At 39.6% G+C, this 16,907-nt stretch overlaps 1 protein-coding gene across 1 annotated transcript in view; it reads right to left on the bottom strand.

Moving 5' to 3' along the window:
* LOC139448703 (monocarboxylate transporter 12-like) overlaps positions 1-16,907 on the bottom strand; it is a 31,553-nt gene that overhangs the window by 4,806 nt on the left and 9,840 nt on the right. Inside the window, exons 5-10 of the mRNA XM_071230253.1 lie at positions 14,772-14,902; positions 5,951-6,079; positions 4,903-5,041; positions 2,782-3,057; positions 2,343-2,496; positions 1,748-1,872 (exon numbers count right to left, since the gene is read on the bottom strand). Of these exons, the coding sequence (XP_071086354.1) occupies positions 1,748-1,872; positions 2,343-2,496; positions 2,782-3,057; positions 4,903-5,041; positions 5,951-6,079; positions 14,772-14,902 (954 nt within the window). The remainder of the gene's footprint in view (positions 1-1,747; positions 1,873-2,342; positions 2,497-2,781; positions 3,058-4,902; positions 5,042-5,950; positions 6,080-14,771; positions 14,903-16,907) is intronic.

Here is a 16,907-nt window from a genome sequence, read left to right as displayed (position 1 = left end):
TCGCATATGCACAGACCGCCTCCATGGTCTAGTGGTAGAGCGTCCGCCCGGAGAGCGGAAAATCCGGGATTCGATATCCGGCCGCGTCATACCAAAAGACGTTAAAAGATGGTACTTGTTTTTAGCCTGTCTGGCGCTCGGCATTAGGGGCTAAAACAAGGACTGGTCGACTCGGTGTCAGTATACTATGTCTGAGTGGGGTAGTTATGTTAAACTGCAGCATGGTATCTCAGTGAGCTAGCACTGTAAATCGGCATCAGTCCGGACTAGTACAAGCAGCCACACAAACACACACAAGTACATGCACGTCGCCATATAAGTGCAATAATCTCGGACGCGACGTTTAACCCTATTTCACCCCACCACTGTTTCCTCCTGATAGAATGATATTCTGTGTATGTCCTCTGTACTCAAAACAGTAAAATATATACTTTACGTGTATCAGAAAACAATGTTATGGGTATTTCACCGTAAATGATAATGCCCTATTCTCTACCATTTGTGTGTTTTTATCAACCCCGTTATAACGTATAAATGATGATTAGGTGCGACACGTTTTCTGAATCACATTCCACAGTCCTCTACACTGGAAATAGAATCACGAAACCCCGCGATGGTTTTTTGATGAAGACAGCTGATGTGTGCTAATACTTATAAAGAGAATGTAAGCCATTCTGGCGACACGGAATAGAACTTACAGTAATGACTATCATTGCAAAGTGGGGGGCACGGTTGGCCGAGTCGTCTAAGGCGCCGCGATTCGCTGTGCAGAGTTGCGTCCCTTGGGCACGCCAGAAACCTGTGATTGTGGGTTCGAATCCAGGTTCGCCCGGATTATATTTCTAGGTTTGTCAGCACCATACCCGTGCTCGTGGGTTTCACTGAAGTGGTAAACGTCAGAGACCTGCATCACTTCGGGCTTTCCTACCACATTAAGCTGACACGCCGTGATATAACTGGAATACTGTTAAAAGCGGCGTTAATCCCAACTCGCTCGCTCGCTCATCGCAAAGTAGGCTTTTCAAGCGATTGGATTTTTTGCTCATCCTCCTTGAATTTGATTACGTGGTTACAATCCGGGAAAGAATGGACACTCAGCAGTGAACGTGGTCATTAACACTTTAATACTGCATTTGCATGTTTGTTTCTCTCAGTTTGTGCTAGTTATGTACGCACGCTTAACAACGTTGCTACATATAGACAGTTTTCAGGCCCTCTACTTCAACCGAGTTTTTCATCAATGGCCCTATTCCCCATTTTGACTTGTACCATATACATGTATGTTCCTGTGATTCTTTCGCCTGACTGTTTTCCGTCAACTGATATAAACTGATGATATTGCATTGCGGTGACCGAAAACTGTAAACTTAAAAGAAAAGGGACGATTACTGTGACATAATCTTTAGTTATTTTTCAAAGCATGTACAGGTGGATTAAAGCTAAATAAACATCGGAGGTAAACAACATTCAGTCCAGCTGCACTGTATTGCACTGCATGGCATGTACAAGGCGACTATGGTTGTCGGAAGAGCCGACTAACAGGATCGGGTGGTCAGGCTCGCTGACTTGGTTGAAGCATGTTATCGATCCTAATTGCGATCGACCAATCACTGGATTGTCTGGTCCATACTCGATTATTTACAGACCGCCGACATATGGCTGGAATATTGCTGAGTGCGGCGTCAAACAACAAACCAACAAAACCAAGCATTTATATGTCCTATACAAAGTCCTACAAATAACATACCTGCTGGACTATGAAGTATGACCAGATCTCTGATCTGATCACTAATCGTGAAGAGGAGCAGCTGAGTTCCACGCATGTTGATCTTCCGGATGATGCTCTTAACCCGAGAATACAAGTAAAACACTCTGGAAGAGACGTCAGAGTGATGAGTAACTTGTTCTTCTTGAACGCTCGACCAATATGTCACATATTCCATGATTACAGTAAATTTTAATACCAAAGTTGTATTTTGTTCATATTAGTTAACTGAACCTAAGCAATTCACGATAGAAATGCCCGTGAACATGTCGGCATTAATAACGTTACTTATAATTCGTTGGATATAATGGATGCCTTTTATAAACATATTTGAACATGTAAATATTATGCTTTAATACTTTTGGGCAGGGGCAGTGTTCAGTAGACTAAAATAGGCGTAGGATGCAATCGTGGACCACTTTGTCGACAAACCAACGGTCTTACGGGGTCATTTTTTTTATTCAAACCCACGAATAGCGGATCCTGGAATACCCGAGGGAGACAACTATGTCTTAGATCACTGAACCATCGATGCCTTCATGCACGATTTATGTAAAACGTTGTAAATGTTACAAACAATTCTCTCCTGTCAGCTGCGATCCTGTCTCCAGACTGTCCATTAGTAACACGCAGAACAAACTTGATCTTTCCCACCGCATTGAAACCCCACAGGGCAATTTTCCTGATGAACATCATCTGCCGGGGGATTACTGCCACGTCGTAACATGGCCCTTGTAAGGGAAATAATAGAATTGATGTGACACACACTTAAAAACACACAAAAACACGGTGAGGCCATGCAGACACCTGCCTCCTTATTTAGCATGGTTTTTTTTATACTACTTAATCGATGGCAGAAACGAATCAAGGTCATGTATATATGCCAAATGCATATCGCGGAAAAGTAGAAGTTTCATAGCATACGACACAACAGAAGAAATAAATATTTTTTCATCATAAGGTATCGATACTGAGAGAAGTACTACAGGCATAAACCATGCTCAGAAGTCTCTTACAAAGAGATTTGCGTTCCTCAGATGCAATGTCGAACTTCCCAGCATACATATGGGTCTTGTACAGCCCCGGGGGATCACTCTGGCAGCGGTAGAGGACGTTACCACAAAAGTCCAAGCTGACCACCTTTCCTTTAAACTGACCAATAATCTCCCATTTGTAAGAACTAAGGTCCAGGACATACATAGCGCTGGCTGGTCGGTTTTCCGTCGAGGCTTTGGTGAGGCCAACAGTGAGAACCCTCCGTGAGAACTGTTTACCCTTTTTTCCAGACGAACCTGAATATGTTTCGACTACGATGTTAAATTCAAAAGGATTACGAATTATACATATATGGTAATATTCATAATAATCCCCAAGGTTTTTCACAACTTTTTGTGAATCGAGTGGCCTGGAAGACTGACTGTGTTGATCAACTGAAATTCATACTACGGGTGTTGTTGCTGAAATGAGTTTACGTTCATTGAATAGTATTCACGGCGTAGCAGCTAAATCGGGAAGGAAAGCCTTCACGAACGTAGGTCCTCGACGTTAACCCCTTTAATGAAACCCACAAGCTAAGTATTTCAGGCAAATATGTCATTCGAACCCACGATCCGCTATACTTCACTACCGAAACTAGAAAGAATTATCTCTTACGGTGAATGAGTTGGGTTTAACGCCGATTTTAACAGTATTGCAGTTATATCGCGGCGTTTCAGCTTAATGTGGAAAGAAAGCCTGACGTTATGCAGGTCTCAGACGTTTACCACTTCGGTGAAACCCACGAGCCCGGGTATTGTGCTGACCACTCTAGAAACATAATCGGGGCGAACCGGGATTCGAACCCACAGTCCTAGGTTTCTGGCGTGCCCAATGGACGCAACTCTGCACAGCGAACCGTGACGCCTTAGACGACTGGGCCATCCGTGCGCTTAAAATCTCTTACAATTTTGGAAGTTTTAACATTTTCCCGAGCATACTCTTCCCTTTCTAACCACTAGTGTGTCTATTGGGCCACATGACATCTGTTTCGGCGGATAGTCGAGACTGATTTTTCGCTGGCTTTGACCTTTTACATTTATCTCTGTAAGCGAATCATTACGTCACATGACCTTGACAGGATCCGCTGGTCGTCAATTACCGATTCTGAATAGTAGTTTCTCTGCGTTACATCGATGGTCAATGGCTTCACCCACGTTCTAAATGCACATAATCTATGTTATGTTTGGCATCACTCCTATATTATACTGACATGCCTGTTTATAACTGAACTATTGTTTGAATTAATGTTCATCTGCACATTGAAGAATCAGGTATAATTAGCAATCGCTACAATACTCACCAACTACAAAACTCACCCACTACAATACTCACCAACTACAAAACGCACCCGCTACAATACTCACCAACTACAATACGCACCCGCTACAATACTCACTAACTAAACTACACACCCTCTAAAATACTCACCAGGTACAATACGCACCCGCTACAATACTCACCAACTACAATACGCGCCGGTTAAAATACACACCAGGTACCATATGCACCCGCTACAATACTCACCAACTACAATGCGCACCCGCTACAATACTCACCAACTACAATACGCACCCACTACAATACTCACCAACTACAATACAAACCCGCTAAAATACACACCAGGTACAATACGCACCCGCTACAACACACACCAACTACAGTACACACCCGCTACAATACTCACCAACTCAATACGCACCCACTACAATACTCACCAACTACAATACGCACCCGCTAGAATACACACCAGGTACACTACGCATCCGCTACAATACTCGCCAAGTATAATACGCACCCGCTGTATTACTCACCAACTACAATACGCACCCGCTACAATACTCACCAACTACAATACACACCCGCTACAATACTCACCAACTACAATACGCACCCGCTACAATACTCGCCAACTACATTACGCAACCGCTACAATACTCGCCAACTACAATACGCACCCGCTACAATATACACCAGGTACAATACGCACCCGCTACAATACACACCAACTACACTACTCACCCGCTACAATACACACCAGGTACACTACACACCAGGTACACAACTCACCCGCTACAATACACACCAGGTTCACTACTCACCAGGTACAGTGAACGCCTGCGTCTTGCCACTGCCATGCCTGGTAAGCTTGAAGGATGTTATACCACGTGACGCGCATTTGCATTCCCCTTTCCGTGTTATGATCCTTCGGAAAGTCACTTGACAATTCCGAATGCAATCCTGTGTTATGAGCATAAACTTGATGGTGATTTATAATTACCCCCAAAATGCAGCATTAACCAGCCAACAAACATCACTTGCCATCTCCTGTGATTTTAAGTACTGACCACATGTGTAGTGACTGCTTGTCGATGTCATATGTCGTTCATCTGATTGCGTTCCGTATTTTCTTATTTCTGTTTATTGGATGAGAATGCTGAGCTGCATTCTTCGGGAATAAACATTTCCGTAACAAATGCTGAGCTGTATAATTAAAATTCTCGATGTCCAAGTGATTACCTAATGCTGTTAGTACATATATTGTTCATATTCATCCTATATCAATTCCCAATTCCAGTGTAATATGTATTTCTTTAATTGGACTATATCAAATGTTTCCCACGGGGAGATTATCTTCATCCAAAAAGAGTACCCCTGAGCTTAATGTAGATGACCTGTATTCATTTTATCGGGCTATTGTTGAAACATGATACAAAATTAAATTTGAACAACATTTCTTTAAAGGCACACCTGTCATCTCGATGTGGGAATAAAGCGACAAAACCCTTTCTACATCCAATAGAAATTGGTAAAAGTCGATTGTACAATTCCGACTACATCATGAGCCTGTGTTTATGAATCACTATCAAATAGTCCTGATACCAGGTTTTCGCGTGAGATGCCCATTTCTAGGGTGAAAGTCATGGGTATGTTGACGACAGGACAGGTACCATCGTAATTTCTAACCCTTAATCGGCGGATCGGAACTGTCAAGGGCCGCAACTCTGCACAACAATTTTCAGCTCTTGTCATCACTGGACCACACATGTTCATTTAGAGAAATAAGCGTGATTCCAGTGGCGTGATTGACAGGAGACGTTGAACATGAAAAATGAGTTTCTATAAAATAACATCGTCAATAAAACTTACTTTTTCCATTGCTGCGACGTTGAACTGTTTCACATCTGGCAACATAACATCCTGCTCTGGAGACACGTCACATCGGAGTTGCTGCGACGAGAAGGCAACAGTTTCGCAACCCCTGATGCTCTGACAGCTCTGTATGCATAACTGGATACCCTTAGGGCCAGGTAAGGGTTTCCCTGCTGATATTTGTAGGTTTGTAGCGATACAAAGGAAATACCGAATGACAAGAACGACTCGCGCCATCACTGGGTGTCAAATACAATAACACTTTTAATAGCGTCCAAGACATTTAACTGTAACCTGGTAGGTTGAGCTTCGATAAATCAATCCACATATATCGATCATTTTGTGTGCGAGTCATACATATTCAGCACCCAGACTCACCACATATTGACGTCAGGCACGACATCTTAAAACGTTCGGATTGTGTGAACAAACTGTGTCTTTTAACCTGTTTCAGAGTATTGGGGTTTTGTTTCTAAATGTGTTGGAATAATTGGAGAAACCAATTAGAGACGCAGGCCAAAAAGTATTCTCCTTTGGTGAAACCCACAAGCCTTCGAGGCGACTATCAGTAGATCCCTGTACGACCATGAGTCTCTAGTCCGCCACCGATGCCGCCTAAACAACATGTACACATGGATTTAAGATGTTATCGAGAAGACCATCAGATACAATTGGGATTATCGAAAACGTACATGTACATACCTACATTAAAAATGCATATCATCATATTGTTCTCAAATACTGGGTGTGTGAATTGGGTTTAACGCCGCTTTTAACAATCTTTCAGCAATATCATGGCGGGGGACACCAGAAAGGTTTTACACATTATACCCATATGTGTATTGGAACCCGAGCCTTTGGCGTGACATGTGAATGAAGACACTAGGCCACCTCAGCTCACTTAATCATACATTAAACATTACGTGTATGCTGTTTTAGGACGCAGTCAGCAATATGTCTCCAGTATCACAGAGGCCCATAAATCATCGATCCAGGCAAACCAGTGGAGGATAGCATGATCAACTATCAACGATCACCGCCAGTGTATGATGAGAAAGTCTCAGATCACAAATTGGATACAGAGGACCTTATTTGTCATGGAATCCCAAATGGGGCTAAAACAATCACCCAGGTCGGACATTGGAAACAGATCGAAATCACACACACATTTTTTAACAGTAACTACAAAACATGTATTCCAAATAGAGTCATTGGTTTAATATCTGCCGACAAGAAATTGTGAATTACAAACCACAAAAATACAACCCGGCTATGGAGTTGAAATACATGCAAGTCAGTATCTGAACACACTTCAGCACTGACTATTAATTTCAGTATAATGAACAAAAAGCGTCAGTTAACAGGACCCCTCACGGAATAGAGTAATGAATTAAAACTGTACCATGCATTTTTAAATATTCAAAACAGAACACGAAACCGCTTTTATTGATGAATGATGCTTGGAAAAGATCAAAATCGTATTCATACATGTTTGATGTTAATGTAACAACTTGAATTTTCATTTCTTTTACAGTGGAACGTGTGTCTATGTGTGCACTGTATACATCTGTACTCTTCCCGAACAATCGTCCTGCTAAATGTAGATGTATATATTCTGGAACGCAACACTCTAATCAATCCCCATGTGTGACACTTTTCAACTTTCAAGTTTATATATTATCACAGACATGTTGCTGATCATCACACCCCAACCCCTCTCCCCTGGAAACTGGAGAGTCAGTTGACTCTCTTGCAATTGCCTAAAGAAGATGATGCTCGTCCTCAGTAAGTACATGGTGTAACGACTTATGCATTGACATCGATGTGCATTTAAAAGTCAAATCACTCACGTAACCACTTAACCACTTAACTCTAAAAGAAATCCACGGACCCCAGAAACAACCATTCTGCTGTTGATTTGCACTGAACAAATACATTGTACATGGTGATTTAGTTAACTTAATCTTAATTTAACACTTAATACTAAAAAGACGTTTTATTATGCATCGACGTTATATACTACATCAAACCATGTTGCCGTAAGAGGCGACGATGCTTGTCGTAAGAGACGGGCAAACGGGATCGGGTGGGAAGGCTCGCTAGTTGATGCATGTGATCGTATCTCAAATGCGTGGATAGATGCTCATGATGTCAGTCACTGGATTGTCTGGACCATAGGTACCGTGAAATGTTATCTGGTGGAATTGCAGTTTGTATAAAACATTGTTTGGCGGGATACTTCGAGAGAGTTTATTCCCATAGGGATAATGTTATCTTTTTCAAGATTGTGAATGCTGAAAGTCCAATACACGTTTTCATTGCTTTTGTCTTTATTCATCCTCAATCATCTCCGTTCTACAATAAGTGTACAGAAAATGGTACAGATAGATTGGAAAATCAGTTAGTACATATCAAAAAAGATTATGATGAGTCCTGTAAATTCATCTTATGTTGTGATTTTAATGCAAGAACGGGATGTGACCACGATTTTATCCTTGATGATGATGTGAAGTATTTACCAATTGATCCACATTATGTTAGAGATAATTTTTCAGTTACAAGAAGTGTTCGTGACTATAAAACAAATAAGTATGGTAGAGCTATACTGGACTTAATTAATGGGTATACATATTGAAAATGGCAGAGCCCCATTGGATATCCCGAGTAACTTCACTTTTGTGTCACATACAGGATGCAGTACTGTAGATTATTTCATAGTTTCCAGTGATCTTTTCCCAAATGTCATTGACATGTCAGTTATCCAGCGTACAGATTCAGATCACATGCCCGTCAAATGTACACTAAAAAATGTTATATACAATCAAGTAATGGAATCACCAAAAACCACAGATGGTTTAGTGGAGACTGTTCCAAGATACATTCTACCAATTGAAAACTTTGGGTCATATTTACAATGTATTCAGAATACTACAAGTCAGATTATATATGAACAATTCTCAATGATATTAGATGCTAACATTAACAAAGCTGTTGACAAACTATCTGAAATTATGTTTTACAGTGCTCTATATGGAGGAGCTCGTGATACAGCTAAGCAAACTAGAAGATCACAACCTGCTTGGTTTGATGAAGACAGTGTTCAATTCTAATCAGAGAAATAAAGACTACTAAACAAGAAAATATAACTGTGCGCTAAATTGGCAAAAATACATTGAAGCAAGGGCAGATTTTAATAAAACGAGTGATGAGATAAATGCAGCAGCAAAGGATAATGACTGCAGGAAATTCTGGGATACAATGAAACGTGCTCTACAAAACAAGAACTCCAGTAATACAATATCACCTGACGTTTGGGCAACCCGTTTTAAATATTTATTGAAACCTGCAACTACAGAAGATCATTCTGAATTTGATCATTCGGTTTCACAATTCCTTGATAACCATTCTTGTGAAAATTGTAGTATATTTTTTAGTAATGATTTATCAGACGAAATCACTGCATACGAGATAGAGGAAGCCATTTTCAATCTAAAACTCGACAAAGCACCTGGAGAGGACGGATTACCTTCAGCGTTTTTTAAGCGTGCGGGACCGATTCTCATTCCCTTTTTGAAATCACTATTGACAAAGTATAAGATACAGGTATTTTCTCTTCTTCGTGGAACTTAGGTATGATTATCCCGTTATACAAATCTGGAAAAAAAGGCGGACCCAAATAATTACAGAGGTATTTATGTTACTGTCAAGTTATTCACTTTTGTGTCAGAAAAAAAGGTTGAGGACATGGATGGAAATTAATGATTATATATCGGAATCTCAAGCTGGTTTTCTACCATAGATGATATGTACATTTCACAGTCATTGTGCTCGAAATATATATGCAAACCGAAGGGACGTTTTTACTGCGCTTTCGTTGATTTTAAGAAAGCCTTCGATTTTGCTGATAGGCAAAAGTTACTGTATCTACTTATAATCAAGGGTTGTCATGAGAAAATGTTTAATGTTCTGCAAAGTATGTTTTCATCAGTAAAAGCATGTATAATGACTCACAAGGGTAAAACAGATTTTTTTCCACGTCCCAAGGTGTGAGACGGTTGTATTTTGAGTCCTGTTTTGTTCATTTTTTTTATCAATGAACTTGTTATCTAAATTTATAAACAATGTAATTATGGTATATTTGTCCATGAAGATATTGTTGATATTATGATGCTATTGTTTGCTGATGATATTGTAATGTTTTCATTTGCAGTAAGCGGTTTACAAAAACAATTAAATGTATTACAATCATTTTGTTTGAAATGTGGACTGGAGGTAAATTTAAATAAAACAAACATAATGGTCTATAGAAATGGTGGCATTGTTGCTAAAAGGGAATAGCGGACTCATGAAATGCTTCGGTCAAGGTTGTATCTTACTACAAATATTTGGGTATCATGTTCTCTTCTAAATTAATGTTGTCAGTAGCATGTAAACAACTTGCTATTCAAGTTTGAAAAGGATGTATGCCCTTGTATAATTTGTTTAAACAAAAGAAGTATGTATCATTTTCAACAGCATGCAATATTTTTTATTGTAAAATTGCACCAATATTACTATATGGTTCGGAAATATGGGGAACAAAATATTATGCTGCCATCGAAAAAGTACATACCTCACACTTCAAACGTTTTGTTGGTACTGGTAAATATGCCTCAATTAAAGCAATTCTTGGTGAAACTGGACGCTGCAATATGTTTGTGCATAGCCATTGGAATATTTAAGCAGCGAGTGAAAGATATATTTGCACAAAACTGGAACGAAACTGTTTCATCTTCGCATTATCTTAGCAATTACATGTCAAGTAATGTATCTGTCTTCCCAGAAAAGTCATTAATAAGATCGTTTTGTAAATTTAGAATCCCATTCCATAATTTTGATGTAAATATGTGTCGTAAATCTAAAGATATTAATGCTGTTAACAGTGTTTGTACCAATTGTGATAGAGGTGAAATTGAAGATGAATTAGATGTCTTATTTAAGTGTAACACGTATAAAGTTAAGATCTACATATCTACCCTTCTTGAATAATGACTACAAATCTGAAATGTTAATTATCAATATTATCAACACACATAATAAACATGTTATCTTTTCAGTGGCTACTTATATAAAGCATGCTTTTTCTATCAGATTCAAGAAGATGTAATTTCTGTATATGCACGTGACATCATATTATGAGTTAGAATCAATTGTACTTTATGGCCATAATACTGAATAAACCTGTCTGTCTGTCTGTCTGTTTTCAAACGGTCGGTCGCGGATACAACATTTAACTCTATATAAGATCGATTACGTATTTATAATAGGTCCCAAACTGAGCAGTGGATGCATACATATATGATTTTCGATGAAGAAATTTCGTTGCTTGCTTTGTTTTGAGATTTGGTGGTCGGGGTTTGTGATTTGTTGGATTGCTTATCATCTTGCCCCTATTGCATACATTGGAGATCAGGGATTCAATAACTGTTTTGCTTTGTTAGACATGATACAGCTGGAACTTTGCTGACTGTCGCGTTACACAACTTTTTCTTACTCACTCCTAATCATGGCTCCACTTCAATCCATAATGGGGGGGGGGCACGGTTGGCCCAGTCGTCAACGGCCCTGTGCAGAGTTGCGTCCCTTGGGCACGCCAGAAACCTATGAATGTAGGTTCGAATCCCTGTTCGCCCCGATTATGTTTCCAGGTTAGTAAGCACCATACCCGTGCTCGTTAGTTTCTCCGAAGTGGTAAACGTCTGAAACCTGCATCACTTCGGCCTTTCCTCCCACATTAAGCTGACACGCCGTGATATAACTGGAATACTATTAAAAGCAGCGTTAAACCCAACTCACTAACTCACTCACTCATTCTAATCGAGAAAACCTGATTATCAATAACATACAAGAGACAGAAACCCAAATTGAATCAAATTTCGAAAAATGTCAGGAAAGTTTCTTGGGAACTTTATATCGTCAGACTTACAAATGGATTGCACAATTGAATTCAAACCCGTTCATCGCACTGGCCGACCACGAACACCAGCTAACCCAGGAGACCGTACCCGACCACGGCCATAAACATCTGAGACAGATGCAGCGAAAAACGGAAGGGGGGACTTTGAGAGTATTCAGGACCAGTTCCGAAGGAGGTAAACTCCTATGTACGGGAGGTACTCGTGCCACTGCTCAAACAATAATCTTCAAAATGTAGCTCCTCCCCTATGTAGGGCCAAAAAGACCCGTGTGAATCAGTCACAGGAACCCCTTCAGAGATGCGAGGATGGTCAAAAGTCTACACTATATGTAGGACAGAAACACCAACACTGTTTACTTGGGAAGATGTATTTGTTAAAGTGAGTGAGTGAGTTTGATTTTACCCCGTTTTTAGCAATATTCAAGCAAAATCACAACGGGGAACACCGGAAATGGACTTCATACATTGTACCCATGTCGGGAATCGAACCCGGGTCTTATTTGTTTAAGTAAGTGAGTCTAAATGTGGCAGTTGTAAAATAACCTGTAACAGTAAACATCCTCTTTTAATCCCCAATAAACACTGATGTTCTTCAAATTGTTTCTGATATCACCATTGCAAATGCTTCAATCACTGATAGCCTAAAGATGCTGAAGTAAATATGTCATGGAATCCCAATATAAACACACAATATATAAATATATATGTTATACATATACAACCGCGATTCGCTGTGCAGAATTGCGTCCCTTGGGCACGCCAGAAACTTGTGATTGTGGGCTCGAATCCCGCTTCGCCCCGATTATGTTTCTAGGTTTGTCAGCACCATACCCGTGCTCGTGGGTTTCACCGAAGTGGTAAACGTCTGAGACCTGAATCACTTCGGGCTTTCCTCCAACATTAAGCTGACACGCCGCGATATAACTGGAATACTGTTAAAAGCGGCGTTAAACCAAACTCACTCACTCACTCACTCACTCACTATAAATATACAACATTCCTGTCTCAGATAGGCCTGACAATGATGACATTTAAATGGCTTATGTACAGTAAATGTAAATACAGATACTTAGTTTTGAAGATACTCCAAAAAGTGTTGACAACGTATTTGATTACAGGATTGCTCCAGTTTTTTTTGGATAACAACAACTGTATCACAGATGGTAAAAATAACAGATGTCGAAGTAAATGGTCAGATTGAACAAGATATCAAACAAAGAAGCTCATACCACATGTAAGCTAAACAAAAAGTCTGAAAGAAATATTCAATATGACCCTGGTGTGTATATATATATATATATATATATATATATATATATATATATATATATATATATATATATATATATTACAGTAAATTACCGTTATGACGAACTCGAGAACAACACTAATTTTAGTACGTAACAACCGTAGTTCGTTATAAGCATACGTAGTTCGTCATACAGCATGTACACAACAAATGGTCGGGACTAAAACAAAGTTCGTTATATCGGTCAGTTCGTTATAAGCGTGTTCGTAATAAGCGTAGTTTACTGAAGTTAATTCAAAATGAAACACAAATCATGCTCACAATGTATCTGATATTCTGAATTCCATAGATCACACTTTGTCTGAAATAACCCACAGAAAGAAAGGTAAATGTACTGAGCATGGCAAAGGAAAACACAGATGGTGCACACAATGTTTATGATACAATGGACTTGGTAAAAATCTAAAATAACCATGTTTCCTCAGATAAGGAAAACAATTCGCTGATGTAAATATATTCACTCAAACATACACAAACACAGAAGCGCCATAAAGCATTGATGTCAGATATGTCTTATTTATTTTTTCAAGAAGCAAAGATTTAATGTAAAACAAAGGAAAATATATTTCTACATCATAATGTAAATGCCGTAAATCATGATTCTGAGTTTACTGATAATTGTGATATTGATGTTAACGTCGTTGATGTTGATGATGGTGATGATGATTATGATGTTATTAATGCTGCTGCTGCTGCTGCTGCTGCTGTTGCTGCTGCTGATGATGATGGTGATGATAGTGATGATCCCATGTACACTGATGCCGTGCCAATTTACACTTGTCAGAGGGTTACACACAGTACGTGATACAGACAACCAGCTGTAGGACTTTTTATTGTTGTGGAAGCCTCGGTGGCTGAGTGGCTGACTTTATGTGCTGGCGATTAGGTGCCTCACACTGGGAGTGTGGGTTCGAATCCATGATGTGTCTCAACCCAAAGAAGTACTAGAGTCTGTACTTTACTAAGAAAGTGTTATATCAAGTATAACATTTGTTACAATGTAAATGCTGTAAAACATGGTTCTGAATTGGCTAGTAATTGTAATAATGATATAGTTGCCAATGTTGCAACTATGATGTTGTTGTTGATTATGGTGATGATGATGATGGTAATAACTCTACAATTACCTTAATAATAGTCTTAAAATCTTAAGTTTAAATGTTTGCGGCCTCAGAAAGCGCTTAGAATATAAGGCAGACATTGATCTAATAACTAAAAGAGAAATAATTGGATTTCAGGAAACAAACAGTTGGATGAGTTAAATATACCCGGATATGCCAACCATGCAGCAATATAAATGCTGTTAGCATCATTATTACATTAAAGTGTCTTAATGACCTATCAAGGCATGTTACCATCTAGATCTTCATTTAATACATATTATAATTGAATACATACATATATATATACGTTTGATCAAACACATGGTTATTGCCAGTTCATGTCAAAGGTGAAGGGAGTATTGTACCTGCAAAATAGCCAAATTGGTTTCATATATTTTCATCATTCAACAGTTCCTTTCGTTCCGAAGGTGAAACGAGATTCTCTCTAACCTCTGCAACGCCAGTGAACGCGTTATCACTGTACACTTTCAGTTCCGTTAGAGTATCATCCAGAGGATTCAGGGTATTTTTCTTTGGAGTTGAGAGAAAGCCAAACGCAGAGGCCGAGAACATCATTGCACCTGAAAACCAACAAATACATCAGTATCATGTCCTGCTTCATTTCAGATGGAAACCAGTTTAAGTGAAGATGTACATTCAAATCGTCTTTATCTGGATGGTACCGTTTCCAATACAATCGTCCGGAAACTCAAATCAGGACTAACAATTCATGGTGATAGAAATATATGTTTAATTATGAATTTGTTCCGTCCGGAACTAGGAAATTCCGACATAAAGGGTCCAGACAAAAGTGGTTTCAATGTTACAAGTTTCTGAAATGTATCTTCTTTGAACTAACAGGTTCTTTTCAAATCCTTAATTGTCACATATTTATTAACGATTATATATTCCTAATCTTCAAACCTTCAAATGGATTATACAGATATATATTTGTCCAAAGAATAATTGGGCGTGCTAATCGCGTTAATAGGCAAGTTAAAATAAATATGTTCTCTGTGTGAAATTGTGCCAGGTGCCACTGAAACATGTACACAATCAGATCTAGAGTAAACATAAGTTAATGAGTGAGGGAGAAAAGGCTTGTTTGAACATTAGGACAGATATATCAGCTTGATGTGGGGGAAAAGATGCAGGTCTTAGACGTCTACCACTTTGGTGAAACTCACTAGCACGGGAAAAACTGACAAACCTAGAAACATAATTAAGGCGAAGCTTGGACTTTGAAAGCAGGATCATAGGTAGAAGTAATGAACACAACTCATGCCTTTAAACATGCCTTCAAACACAAATCACGAGGCGTTGGTGTCTCGATCACGTTTCAACCAATTGATGCAGCATACTAGTTTATTTCTATTCCTTAAAAGTTACACTGCCATGTATACACAACTCATCATATTATAACAGAGCCTGATATAAGTCAGTCTGTCGCTAAGGTGCAGCCTGTCGCTAAGGTGCAGCCTGTGATAATGTACAGGCTTAAGGAAATAAATTATGTAATGTTTAACGTCATGTATATTCTCTCGCGGGAATATTTCATGACATGTGGCTGAATTACTTCTTTTGTACATAATGGGCTATTTAATAATTTAACACATTCAAAGTACATTGCACATGTACACTGATCAACCATCAAAGATTAGTGTTTGTTATTAAGTATCCGGAATTTTCCAGCAACGGAACAGGCGATGCGAACCTGGCAAATCAGTGATTGATATTATTGAATCAACGTTGTGCTATTTAATGTAATCAGTGGTGAGGAAGTTACTCTACTGAACAAAGGTTCCTGTGACATTGAATAGGATTTAATGCAAAGTTATTCTTTTTACCAAATCTGAAACAATTTCGGTTTGCAACAGATAAAAGACTCCTCGTAAGTGGAGAAATTTCAGAAAATGCGTGATTTCATAAAAAAAACAAAACATGAACACGCCAAAATGTCAATTTACAAATCAATAGCGTGTGCATCCACCTATGGTTGCGATGCAAACAACACATCTTCGCCTCGTGGTATGGGCCAGACGTAGCTCAAAGTCCTGTGGGATATCTGTCCATATCGGCTGGAGCACGTTTCGAAGTTCCTGGAGTGTCTGTGGAACACGTGGTTGACGTCGAAGGCGCCGATCCATCTCATCCCACATGTGCTCGATTGGTGAGAGATCAGGGGAGCGAGCCAGTGAGGGAATAGCATTCACCTTGGTTTGTTGAAGAGAATCCTAAACAAGTCGAGCAATATATATGAGGGCGGACGTTGTCATGTTGAAAGGTAATGCCTGGGCCATGGCGACGCAAAAACGGTAGAACAACAGGGTCGATGATCTCGTCGCGGTATCAAACGGGCCCTCTGTCTTGCTGTAATCCCACCCCATACCATAACGGTGCCGCCCCCGAACAGATCTTCTTCCATGACACGATGATTGACAACGTTCACCTCGACGTCGGTACACTCGAATCCGTCCATCGCTGTAGTTGAGGTGAAAACAAGACTCGTCAGTGAATAGAAATTGTCCTCAGTGCATGGACGTCCAGCGTAGACGCTGTCTGCACCACTGTAGACGTGCTTGACGG

Source organism: Haliotis cracherodii, unplaced genomic scaffold (assembly GCF_022045235.1).
Source record: "Haliotis cracherodii isolate W230 unplaced genomic scaffold, xgHalCrac1.p SCAF_7, whole genome shotgun sequence".
Classification (NCBI taxonomy): Eukaryota; Metazoa; Mollusca; class Gastropoda; order Lepetellida; family Haliotidae; genus Haliotis; species Haliotis cracherodii.
The sequence above is the reverse complement of the archived record's forward strand: the minus strand, read 5'-3'. Positions and strand labels throughout refer to the sequence as shown.